Consider the following 11,417-nt stretch of genomic DNA (forward strand, 5'->3'; position numbering starts at 1 on the left):
CTTCTCTGTTCCTTTAAAATCACAAATTTAAATGGCAGAGTTAAACCACTAGGGGCAAAATAATTGCCAGTTTCTACCCCTAGAAAAACATAAATTGTGGATCTCTTTTGCAACACAGTCAAGAATATGTGTTTTACTATAACTAAGCTTGATTTGTGCTTGAACTTTGTTATAGCGACATATAGTGTGTTTACATTGTACACCCCTTGTGTATCTCCAGGACGGCATATGTTCATTTGCCAGGATTCTCAGCAACTGACAGAAATAGTAACACTGATTTTACACTGCTTTAAGATAAATGGCATGTCTTTTTAATAGATGTTTAGAGATAAAAACACCACAGATTAATCGAAAAAAGGAGCATCTTTATATAAGGCAGTAATTTATCTAGACCTCACTTCCTCTTCAAAGAAATAGAGGAGCCCACCCAAAACTCGTGCGTTCTTTGGGGCTTGCACAAAAACATTTAAGCTGATTCTGTCACTCTCTTGCACACTTTCTCTCTTGACCCTCATCTCAGTTGTTCTGTCACACCAGAGAAGACGTTGAAGAATGTCCAGATTGTGTTTAATCCTGGTTCTGCTTAATAACACCTGTAAGTTGATTTAATAATCTAATCTACGTTATGATAGTTTGCCTGTTTAAGTGCTATGTGTCATTTTTCAGGCACCTGAACAAGGTTTATTGTTGGGACCCCAAATACAGTGCAACCAGGATTTATCCATGGTCTTGTTCTTCTCTCTCCATTCCAGTTAAGGCACAGAGCGATGACATCGGTCATTCAATTTCTTTTCAGTATGCTCAGCTTGGAGATAACGTGACTCTGAAATGCTTTTATCCAGAAATAATTTCTTATGTTTCATGGTACAAACAAACTGCAGGACAGAAGCCTCAACATATATCAAGTATTTTCAGATATAATGTTGAAGCAACATTTCACAATGATTTCAAGGACAACCATCGGTTTACAGTTCCTGGTGGGAAAGGTGTGTTCCACCTCAGGATCTCAAACTTCCAGCCGTCTGATTCAGCCATGTATTACTGTGGGGCATTGAGGGGCAATTTCATTGAGTTTTCGGTTGGAATATTTCTCATTCTAAAAGGTAATAAACAACTTTTATTCAATATTGAAAAATATGTTTTTGGTTGACATATTTTTTTATATATATTCTAAAGTGTCAGTCATTTACAACAGTTTTTTACTCCTTTTTGTGTCAGGATCCAGCAAGACTGTTGTACAGCAACCTGTTTCTGAGTCAGTTCTGCCAGGAGACTCTGTGACTCTGAACTGTACAATAAACACTGAGACCTGTGAAGGAGAACACAGTGTCTATTGGTTCAGACATGACTCAGGAGAATCTTCTCCAGGAATCTTTTACACCAACGGAGACAGGAGTGGTCAGTGTATGAAGAGCCCTGAGTCTGGGTCTCCTACACAGAGCTGTGTCTACAACCTCCCCAAGAGGAACCTCAGCATCTCTGATACTGGGACTTACTACTGTGCTGTGGCCTCATGTGGAGAGATACTGTTTGGGAATGGGACAAAGCTGGATGTTGGAGGTAAGTTATACTTATAACTTAATTAAATGTGTTATTATAACTATAAACAGAGAAATATAGAAGCGAGGCGTTGTCCATTCATCTTTGGTTTACCACCTGTTGGTAAATCATTATACCTTTGACTTTAAATCTATAATAGACATTATATGCCATATATGTTTTTCTCTAAAATTACAATATTATTGTGATTCGGTGGTCCCTGGCACTGCAAGTGCCACGCTTTCCCCACTGAGTTATTGAGAACCACACTCAATGTCTCATTTCTCAATGTCTCATTCCTCAGTGTCTCATTTCTAGTGTCTTATAGCTCAGGGTTTCCAACTATAATTATTTCAGTGTTTCATTGCTTCAGCGTCTTATTACTCAATATGGCAGCGTCTTAGCCTCCCAGTGTTTCATTGTTTTTGTGTCTCCGTTTATTTTTGCTCAGTGTCTCAGTCTCTTAGTGTCTCCCTGTTTGATTCCCTACTAAAGGCTGTAAGGGGGACCATCTTCTATTGTTGTACTGCCTGATAACAGCGCTGGTTCTGTGTGTCGTCCTCATCGTTGTTCTTACTTGTGTTCTATACAAGATCAGCAGGTCCATTGGTAAGTATTGTTGTCATGTAAGATAGAGTCAGTTACGGCTACAGTTAAAGCATTTGACCTATTTCAGTGAGAATTGGTCTCATTGTTTAACAATGATAATGATGATGATTGTTAATATTGATTCTTCATGTACTTGTCTAAAAGGGATGCACCCTCAACCAAGTGCTCCAGCAGACCCCAGTCATAATCAGGTACACAGACATAACTCCTGTTCTTACTTTTACATTTTAGTTATTTACCAGGATTGGGTCGAATTAGTTTCTGGCCAAAGAAACTAATTACAAATAAGCTATGCCTGCTGGCAAATATTAAATACAATTTTAAAATAACCATTTACTGCTATGTATTGTTCAGTAATGTTCCGTGTAATTCTAAATACTGGGATATCAATTCTGCTTTTCTCCTCAGGAACAGGAGGTCGACACACTCCATTATGCTGCTCTGAATGTTGTCCACAAGCCGAAGGCTGGAAGACTGCAGAGTGCAATAGAGGGAGACACTGTATACTCTAGAGTAATATTCCAAAACATGAAATGAAGTGAGTTGCTTTTCTCATTTCCAAAATTGTTCAATTTAAATATAAAATAAATAACACATTCACAAAACAATTTAAATGTACTCTTGGATTCACATCCATCTTCACTGGTGATCTTCCATTTTCAGAGATATTGCATGGATTTGAGCTACGTTCATCCTGATAACTGTTCACATGATGTACATTTCAGTTTTATCAGAACTTTCTTCCTTTGGCTGTATACTGTATGACAGTGTTGTTCTTATGGCCCTAAATAGATTTTCCACTAACATAGACTAACCACCAGCAATGCAGGTCCTCACCACATACTGTGTTCACACCTCAGTGCATTAAACCACCAGACCAGTTCATGTCTCTTAAGACAATGTCCTGTCACTAACACTTTCAACACAATGTCCTGTCACTAAGACTTTCAACACAATGTCTTGTCACTAACACTTTCAACACAATGTCCTGTCACTAACACTTTCAACACAATGTTCTGTCACTAAGACTTTCAACACAATGCCCTGTCACTAACACTTTCAACACAATGTCCTGTCACTAAGACTTTCAACACAATGCCCTGTCACTAACACTTTCAACACAATGCCCTGTCACTAACACTTTCAACACAATGTCCTGTCACTAAGACTTTCAACACAATGTCCTGTCACTAAAACTTTCAACACAATGCCCTGTCACTAACACTTTCAACACAATGTCCTGTCACTAACACTTTCAACACAATGTCCTGTCACTAACACTTTCAACACAACTCTCGATCAGACAATAACAACTAATTATAGTGGTCTTGTATGTCTTCCATTTTCTTATAATTGCTCCCAAAGTTGATTGATTTTTTATACTGATAACAAGTTCAAACAGTTGCAATTAATACAGGTAACAAGTGGAGGACAGAGGAGCCTCTTAAAGAAGATGTAACAGGTCTGTGAGAGCCAGAAATCTTGCTTTACCAAGGAATTCACCAATAAATTCATAAAATATCCTACAATGTGATTTTCTGGATTTTCTTTTCTCATTTTGTCTCTCACAGTTGAAGTGTACCTATGATGAAAATTACGGGCCTCTCTCATCTCTTTAAGTGGGAGTACTTGCACAATTAGGTCATTAATTGGTGAGTGTCTACTCTTGCCTGGTTGTTTAGGTCTGAACTGGAAACCAATTTATAGGAAAAACCAAAAACCTGCAGACACTTGGCCCTCCATGGAACAGGTTTGACACCCATGTGCTAAATGCGTATTAACAACTATAAATAAGTTTCTTGTATTTTAGACATATTGAAACATATTTGAAAACGGAGAAATACAGTGGATATAAAAAGTCTACACACCCCTGTTAAAATAAAGTGTTCTTATGATGTAAAAGAATGAGACAAAAATAAATAATGTCAAACTTTTTTCACCTTTAATGTGACCTATAATGTGAACAATTAAATTGAAAAACAAACTGAAATCTTTAAAGACACTTTTTTATAAAAAATCACAATAACCTGGTTGCATAAGTGTGCACACCCTTAAACTAATACTTTGTTGAAGCAACTTTTGATTTTATTACAGCACTCAGTTTTTTTGGGTAGGGGTCTCTTAGCATGGCACATCTTGACGTGGCAATATTTGCCCACTCTTCTTTGCAAAAGCGCTCCAAATCTGTTAGATTGCTAGGACATCTCCTGTGCAAAGCCCTCTTCAGATCACCCCACAGATGCTTTCTAACAGACGCCTGAAGGTTTTGTGCCAAAATTGCCTTGCATTTGGAACTGTTCATTATTCCTTCCACCCTGACTAATGCCCTGGTTCCAGCTGAAGAAAAACAGCCCCAAAGCATGATGATGCCACCACCATGCTTCACTGTGGGTATAGTGTTCTTTGGGTGATGTGGAGTGTTGGTTTTTTGCGCCAATCATACCTTTTGGAATTATGGCCAAAATGTTCAACCTTGGTTTAATCAGACTGTAACACATTTTCCCAAGTGCTTCTGGGAGACTTGATGTTTGTTTTTACAAACTTCAGCCGGGCTTGGATGTTTTTCTTTGTAAGAAAATACTTCCGTCTTGCCACCCTACCCCATAGCTCATTCATATGAAGAATAGGAGTGTCAGTTTTGTGTCAATGGTGATTTATGGCCCTGGAGGGTGGGAGTTCCAGTAAGGACAGAGACAAAATTTTATTGCACAATTTAATCGTTTATTTGCAAATAGAGAGATGCGTCAAACACTTACAAACATAATCATCCGAGGTTCTACATGTTTTTCAGTTTGTTTGATGGGTCTGTTGAACCCGCAGTACACATGTGTCGAGGCTGAGGCTAGCGGTTACATAAGGGGGCCGGTTACATAAGTTACATTGTTAGAAGATTGTGTGTCATTCACAGATATTGTTTGTGTTTAAGGAAATGACAAGGTGTAAAATTGTTGTCTTTCATCGAACACAGGATGGTCACAAAGTTTCAAAACAGCGAGGAGACCCACCCTAGAGCGTTTTTTATGTATTTACACAATAACTATTTATATGGCATCATGAATCTGAAGGTTTTACGAGAATGCAGCACATCTTACTCGGAAGGGACAGCATACGCCCATACTAACCCAAACCGGTAGACGCAAACACTACATTTTATTTTGTGTGGAAAACAATCTCGCGTTGATCCCCGTTGTACAATTTCAAAAGACGCCGCTACGAATGTTTTAATTACCTGAAATAACATATCCTGACCTGTCAACGATTCACTGTTGTTCATGCAAATATATACGCAACCTTCCAGGTAACTTTGTAATGTTTTGCTATATGATGCAACTTAAAAGTTAATCCTGAATTAAAACAACCATTTTTATTGCAAAACTCACCATTGCTCATACATACACATGTATCAAAATCCTTGTTTTTATTTTTAACAATATTTTAAACCAAAACCGCGACAAAATGCACCTATGCATAATGTGTGGTTGGACCTGGCCATGTCTGATCCTTCAAAGTAAAAGCATTGCTCATTGCGATGTTTGTTGGACTACTAACCGTGAAACATGGGATGATTTTCAACCTGCATATAGTACAGTTTGTAATATTGGTTATTAAGGGACCATTACTACAGGGCATATCTGATCTTAAGGCCCATCTCTTGTTAAAATGAAAAAATGGGCTGAATCTCTCCAAATCGTAAGTCCCGAATCTTTCTTTATATCTCACAAAAAGCATGTCCCGCACATGCAATTCTGTGCTTGTGGAAAAACACCATGCTACACGCACAATGTAAAACATGGAAATTGACATCTGTTGTACTACTTGGCAGTGGACCCCTGGCACCCTTTTGTTGAACACCAAACATCTTACCGCTGACACAATTTAATGCCTGGGAATTTAACATTTCCGAACTCCAGAAGCCCTGCCCGAACATACGTCATACAGGAAGTCCTACCCTAATACACATCATACAGGAAGTCCCATCCTACAAACCGGATGTTCGCCCACCTGTCACATCAATCTGGAAGTCCCACCCTCCATTCTGAAACATTAGACCCTACATTTACTACTGATGATTCAATTCACTTTATACTGGATTATTCAAAATGTTGAAGTTTCGGGTCTGATGGTAAATTTTGTGCTTACAATGAGCTGTCTTCTTCTGATTTATTATCTTGATGGTCCCAGAGATAGAACAAAGCAACAATTTGTTTGATAAAATCCGTTTTTTATAATCGAAAACGATTAATGTTCAATACAGTGTTGTAGAACGAAATCCAACTCGGAACAAAACTATTCATGATATTCAAAACCCTTATAGGTTTTAACACAGCATAATTTGTATTTCTGAAAAGAAGAGAGTCTCTAGCATTTAACCAGACACAGTTTATCCTTCTACGTGGCCTCTATGCTTCGCACGACATCAACAAAGACATTCTGTCTGGCACCAATTACACACAAGCTTATGTATTTAGTAGCATGTACCTTTCTCAAATGATGACCAGTGGATTTGAAACTTGCTAGGTTGAGAGCACACTAGCCACACTTTACAGCAATTGTTGAACGATCACCGTCAGACGCACACACAGGACACATGGACAATGTGACAATTGGAAGAAATCATGGAATGTGTGTCAAGCAACTTGGTGAGTACAATAAGATTGATTACCCAAGACATACAATATATTAGCATTAGCATATTAGGCAATGCTAGGCTATGTCATATAGTTTCTGAGCGTCTTACTGCCAATTGGGTCATGTCATTATAGTAGAGTTCAGTTCATAATGTCCTTATATGTAACCGATTGTTTATGTGATTTGGCTATGACATGTTGATGCCTATTCATCACCATATTTCTCCCTGAATCCCCAACAGTGATTCAGGAGGTCCCCCTGACTCTTGACCCCCACTGTGACGTTATCATCTTGCTGGCCATTTCAGAGCTTTCCCAGAAGTCGATAAGTCTCACCCTTCTTTTTCATATTCCCTTCTACTCTTACCCTTTCTACTCCTGCCAACTGTTTGTGTAGTTTCTATGTGTGCAAAGATCCTGATCCTGCTGACATCTAGTGGATCAAGTGGAAAATTCCTCCAGATTCTTAATCCATGTTTGGCCTTCCCCACTGCAATTCAAACATGAAGAAGAATTGAGTTTTATCTTCTGCCAAATGTATTGTGTTATTCATTCCTGCATTAATTGATAATTGCCACAAACTACAGAGTGTCTCCTTTCAAATGATACCAAAAATATGTTTCTACCATATTCAGGTCATGAGCTACAAGCATTTAGATTTGGGTACATCATTTTAGGCGGAAATTGACTTTTTTTGCCCCTGAACTAACAGGTTTTAAACAAACTGGCATCCTCATTTCATAACCTTTAAGAGAGTTTTAACAACAACATCAATAACTTTATGGGTACTACATTTTCAAGCTTTAACTTGACCATCTCCAAGACTGAGCCAGGGGACTCACTTTTTCACATTTGTAGTGCTTTGTGCTTCAATTCAATTACATTACAGTCTACAAACGTTCTTTTCTACATTGTGGCACTAATATGTTTTAATAGAATCATTGATAGAAATGAATCTCCATGATGTTATGCAGATCACCCTCTTTTGAGGTTCAAAGTCTAACAGCGTGTCTGTACTTCAGCAACTTGCGTCTGAATCAGTCCATCATGACAAGGGCAAAGTGGCACATTGAGTTAATACAAAGTGTATTTGTGATATACGATGGTTTTTCAATGAGTCACACGAACAGAACACCGCAGCATTAAATTATTTGTACATACCTGATTGCGACTAACTTGGGGGAAAAAAGACAAGTCTAAAGTGGGGCCATATCCAGATTTCTCGGTACGATTTCTCGGTTCTTGGTGCTTTAACATCACAAATTTTATTGGCAGAGTTAAACCACTAGGGGCAAAATAATTGCCAGTTTCTACCCCTAGAAAAACATAAATTGTGGATCTCTTTTGCAACACAGTCAAGAATATGTGTTTTACTATAACTAAGCTTGATTTGTGCTTGAACTTTGTTATAGCGACATATAGTGTGTTTACATTGTACACCCCTTGTGTATCTCCAGGACGGCATATGTTCATTTGCCAGGATTCTCAGCAACTGACAGAAATAGTAACACTGATTTTACACTGCTTTAAGATAAATGGCATGTCTTTTTAATAGATGTTTAGAGATAAAAACACCACAGATTAATCGAAAAAAGGAGCATCTTTATATAAGGCAGTAATTTATCTAGACCTCACTTCCTCTTCAAAGAAATAGAGGAGCCCACCCAAAACTCGTGCGTTCTTTGGGGCTTGCACAAAAACATTTAAGCTGATTCTGTCACTCTCTTGCACACTTTCTCTCTTGACCCTCATCTCAGTTGTTCTGTCACACCAGAGAAGACGTTGAAGAATGTCCAGATTGTGTTTAATCCTGGTTCTGCTTAATAACACCTGTAAGTTGATTTAATAATCTAATCTACGTTATGATAGTTTGCCTGTTTAAGTGCTATGTGTCATTTTTCAGACACCTGAACAAGGTTTATTGTTGGGACCCCAAATACAGTGCAACCAGGATTTATCCATGGTCTTGTTCTTCTCTCTCCATTCCAGTTAAGGCACAGAGCGATGACATCGGTCATTCAATTTCTTTTCAGTATGCTCAGCTTGGAGATAACGTGACTCTGAAATGCTTTTATCCAGAAATAATTTCTTATGTTTCATGGTACAAACAAACTGCAGGACAGAAGCCTCAACATATATCAAGTATTTTCAGATATAATGTTGAAGCAACATTTCACAATGATTTCAAGGACAACCATCGGTTTACAGTTCCTGGTGGGAAAGGTGTGTTCCACCTCAGGATCTCAAACTTCCAGCCGTCTGATTCAGCCATGTATTACTGTGGGGCATTGAGGGGCAATTTCATTGAGTTTTCGGTTGGAATATTTCTCATTCTAAAAGGTAATAAACAACTTTTATTCAATATTGAAAAATATGTTTTTGGTTGACATATTTTTTTATATATATTCTAAAGTGTCAGTCATTTACAACAGTTTTTACTCCTTTTTGTGTCAGGATCCAGCAAGACTGTTGTACAGCAACCTGTTTCTGAGTCAGTTCTGCCAGGAGACTCTGTGACTCTGAACTGTACAATAAACACTGAGACCTGTGAAGGAGAACACAGTGTCTATTGGTTCAGACATGACTCAGGAGAATCTTCTCCAGGAATCTTTTACACCAACGGAGACAGGAGTGGTCAGTGTATGAAGAGCCCTGAGTCTGGGTCTCCTACACAGAGCTGTGTCTACAACCTCCCCAAGAGGAACCTCAGCATCTCTGATACTGGGACTTACTACTGTGCTGTGGCCTCATGTGGAGAGATACTGTTTGGGAATGGGACAAAGCTGGATGTTGGAGGTAAGTTATACTTATAACTTAATTAAATGTGTTATTATAACTATAAACAGAGAAATATAGAAGCGAGGCGTTGTCCATTCATCTTTGGTTTACCACCTGTTGGTAAATCATTATACCTTTGACTTTAAATCTATAATAGACATTATATGCCATATATGTTTTTCTCTAAAATTACAATATTATTGTGATTCGGTGGTCCCTGGCACTGCAAGTGCCACGCTTTCCCCACTGAGTTATTGAGAACCACACTCAATGTCTCATTTCTAGTGTCTTATAGCTCAGGGTTTCCAACTATAATTATTTCAGTGTTTCATTGCTTCAGCGTCTTATTACTCAATATGGCAGCGTCTTAGCCTCCCAGTGTTTCATTGTTTTTGTGTCTCCGTTTATTTTTGCTCAGTGTCTCAGTCTCTTAGTGTCTCCCTGTTTGATTCCCTACTAAAGGCTGTAAGGGGGACCATCTTCTATTGTTGTACTGCCTGATAACAGCGCTGGTTCTGTGTGTCGTCCTCATCGTTGTTCTTACTTGTGTTCTATACAAGATCAGCAGGTCCATTGGTAAGTATTGTTGTCATGTAAGATAGAGTCAGTTATGGCTACAGTTAAAGCATTTGACCTGTTTCAGTGAGAATTGGTCTCATTGTTTAACAATGATAATGATGATGATTGTTAATATTGATTCTTCATGTACTTGTCTAAAAGGGATGCACCCTCAACCAAGTGATCCAGCAGACCCCAGTCATAATCAGGTACACAGACATAACTCCTGTTCTTACATTTACATTTTAGTTATTGACCAGGATTGGGTCGAATTTGTTTCTGGCCAAAGACTTACAAATAAGCTATGCCTGCTGGAAAATGTTAAAATATGCATTTTCTTTCTTGTATTGTTCAGTGTACTTCTGGGATATCAATTGAATATGAATTTCTCCTCAGGATCAACATATGGACAGTCTCCATTACGCTGCTCTGAATGTTGTCCACAAGCAGAAGGCCAGTAGACAGAAGAGTGCCATAGAGAGAGACACTGTATACTCTGGAGTGAAATGAAGAAACATGAACTCAACTGAGTTGTGGTATCATAAATGCTAAAACGTTTAATTTAGATATAACATGAATAAAATATTCACAATCTAATTCACATGTACTCTTGTATTCACTGATATTCTTCCATTTTCGCTGATATTCTTCCATTTGCAGAGAAATTGCATGGATTAGAGCAAAATTAATCCTGATTACTTTTTACATGGTGTACTTGATTGACAATGTTTCAGATTTAACAGACTTTCTTCCTTTGGCTGTATACTGTATAGCAGCGTTATTCTGATGCCCTAAATAGATTTTCCACTAACATAAACTAACCACCAGCAATGCAGTCAGTCCTCACCACATGCTGTGTTCACACCTCAGTGCAGGTCACTAAGACTCAACACAATGTCTTGTCACTAACACTTTCAACACAATGTCCTGTCAGAGTTTTTTTTAAAAGAGCTTAAAACAAAATTCAAAGAATGTACACATAATACATTTGCATTTTCAACAAACTATTGACCAATGTGAATAAAGTCATGTGAATGTATAGTATGTTCACAATGCAGAAATGTAATTATCTTCCAATAGGAAGCCGGAGTGTACACTGACAATACCATGGCAAGTAATTTTGCAGCACCTTGCAGAAGTTATGGAAACGTTCAAAATGTTTGCTAATGTAGCAGGATGTTTTTTGTATGGTTTTTAGCAGGACGTTTGCTGTATGGTACTGAAAGTGGACTCATTGCTGTTCTTGCCATTGTTGATCACATATTTCAAAATCTTGACAAAGCTTTGTCATGCAGTCAGGAGCCA

The 11,417-nt window shown here is 38.2% G+C and overlaps 1 protein-coding gene across 4 annotated transcripts; it reads left to right on the forward strand.

The window, feature by feature from the left end:
• Nucleotides 1-465: 465 nt before the first annotated feature.
• LOC114828735 lies at nt 466-10,705 on the forward strand. 4 transcript variants are annotated; one of them, XM_029117595.2, is made up of 6 exons: nt 466-595; nt 753-1,103; nt 1,219-1,560; nt 2,035-2,148; nt 2,293-2,339; nt 10,509-10,648. In XM_029117595.2, exons 1-6 carry the CDS (start codon nt 553-555, stop codon nt 10,620-10,622), a joined length of 1,011 nt encoding a protein of 336 aa, XP_028973428.2. In that variant the 5' UTR covers nt 466-552; the 3' UTR covers nt 10,623-10,648. The 4 variants fall into 4 exon arrangements, with proteins under 4 accessions (XP_028973428.2, XP_034146446.1, XP_034146447.1 ...); XM_034290555.1 differs by lacking the exons at nt 466-595; nt 753-1,103; nt 1,219-1,560; nt 2,035-2,148; nt 2,293-2,339 and adding exons at nt 8,479-8,608; nt 8,766-9,116; nt 9,231-9,572; nt 10,017-10,130; nt 10,275-10,321 and having other exon boundaries at nt 10,509-10,705; XM_034290556.1 differs by lacking the exons at nt 466-595; nt 753-1,103; nt 1,219-1,560; nt 2,035-2,148; nt 2,293-2,339 and adding exons at nt 8,479-8,608; nt 8,966-9,116; nt 9,231-9,572; nt 10,017-10,130; nt 10,275-10,321 and having other exon boundaries at nt 10,509-10,705.
• The last annotated feature ends 712 nt before the right edge of the window (nt 10,706-11,417 follow it).

The sequence above is a fragment of the Esox lucius genome, chromosome 24, assembly GCF_011004845.1.
Source record: "Esox lucius isolate fEsoLuc1 chromosome 24, fEsoLuc1.pri, whole genome shotgun sequence".
In the NCBI taxonomy this organism is placed as follows: Eukaryota; Metazoa; Chordata; class Actinopteri; order Esociformes; family Esocidae; genus Esox; species Esox lucius.

Bases quoted from the DNA above. Each gene is read 5' to 3' on its own strand.
- LOC114828735 (XM_029117595.2), top strand. From the start codon at position 553: ATGTCCAGATTGTGTTTAATCCTGGTTCTGCTTAATAACACCT. The intron at 1,104-1,218 runs GTAATAAACAAC...TTTTTGTGTCAG, and splicing joins AATATTTCTCATTCTAAAAG to GATCCAGCAAGACTGTTGTA. The intron at 2,340-10,508 runs GTACACAGACAT...ATTTCTCCTCAG, and splicing joins CAGACCCCAGTCATAATCAG to GATCAACATATGGACAGTCT.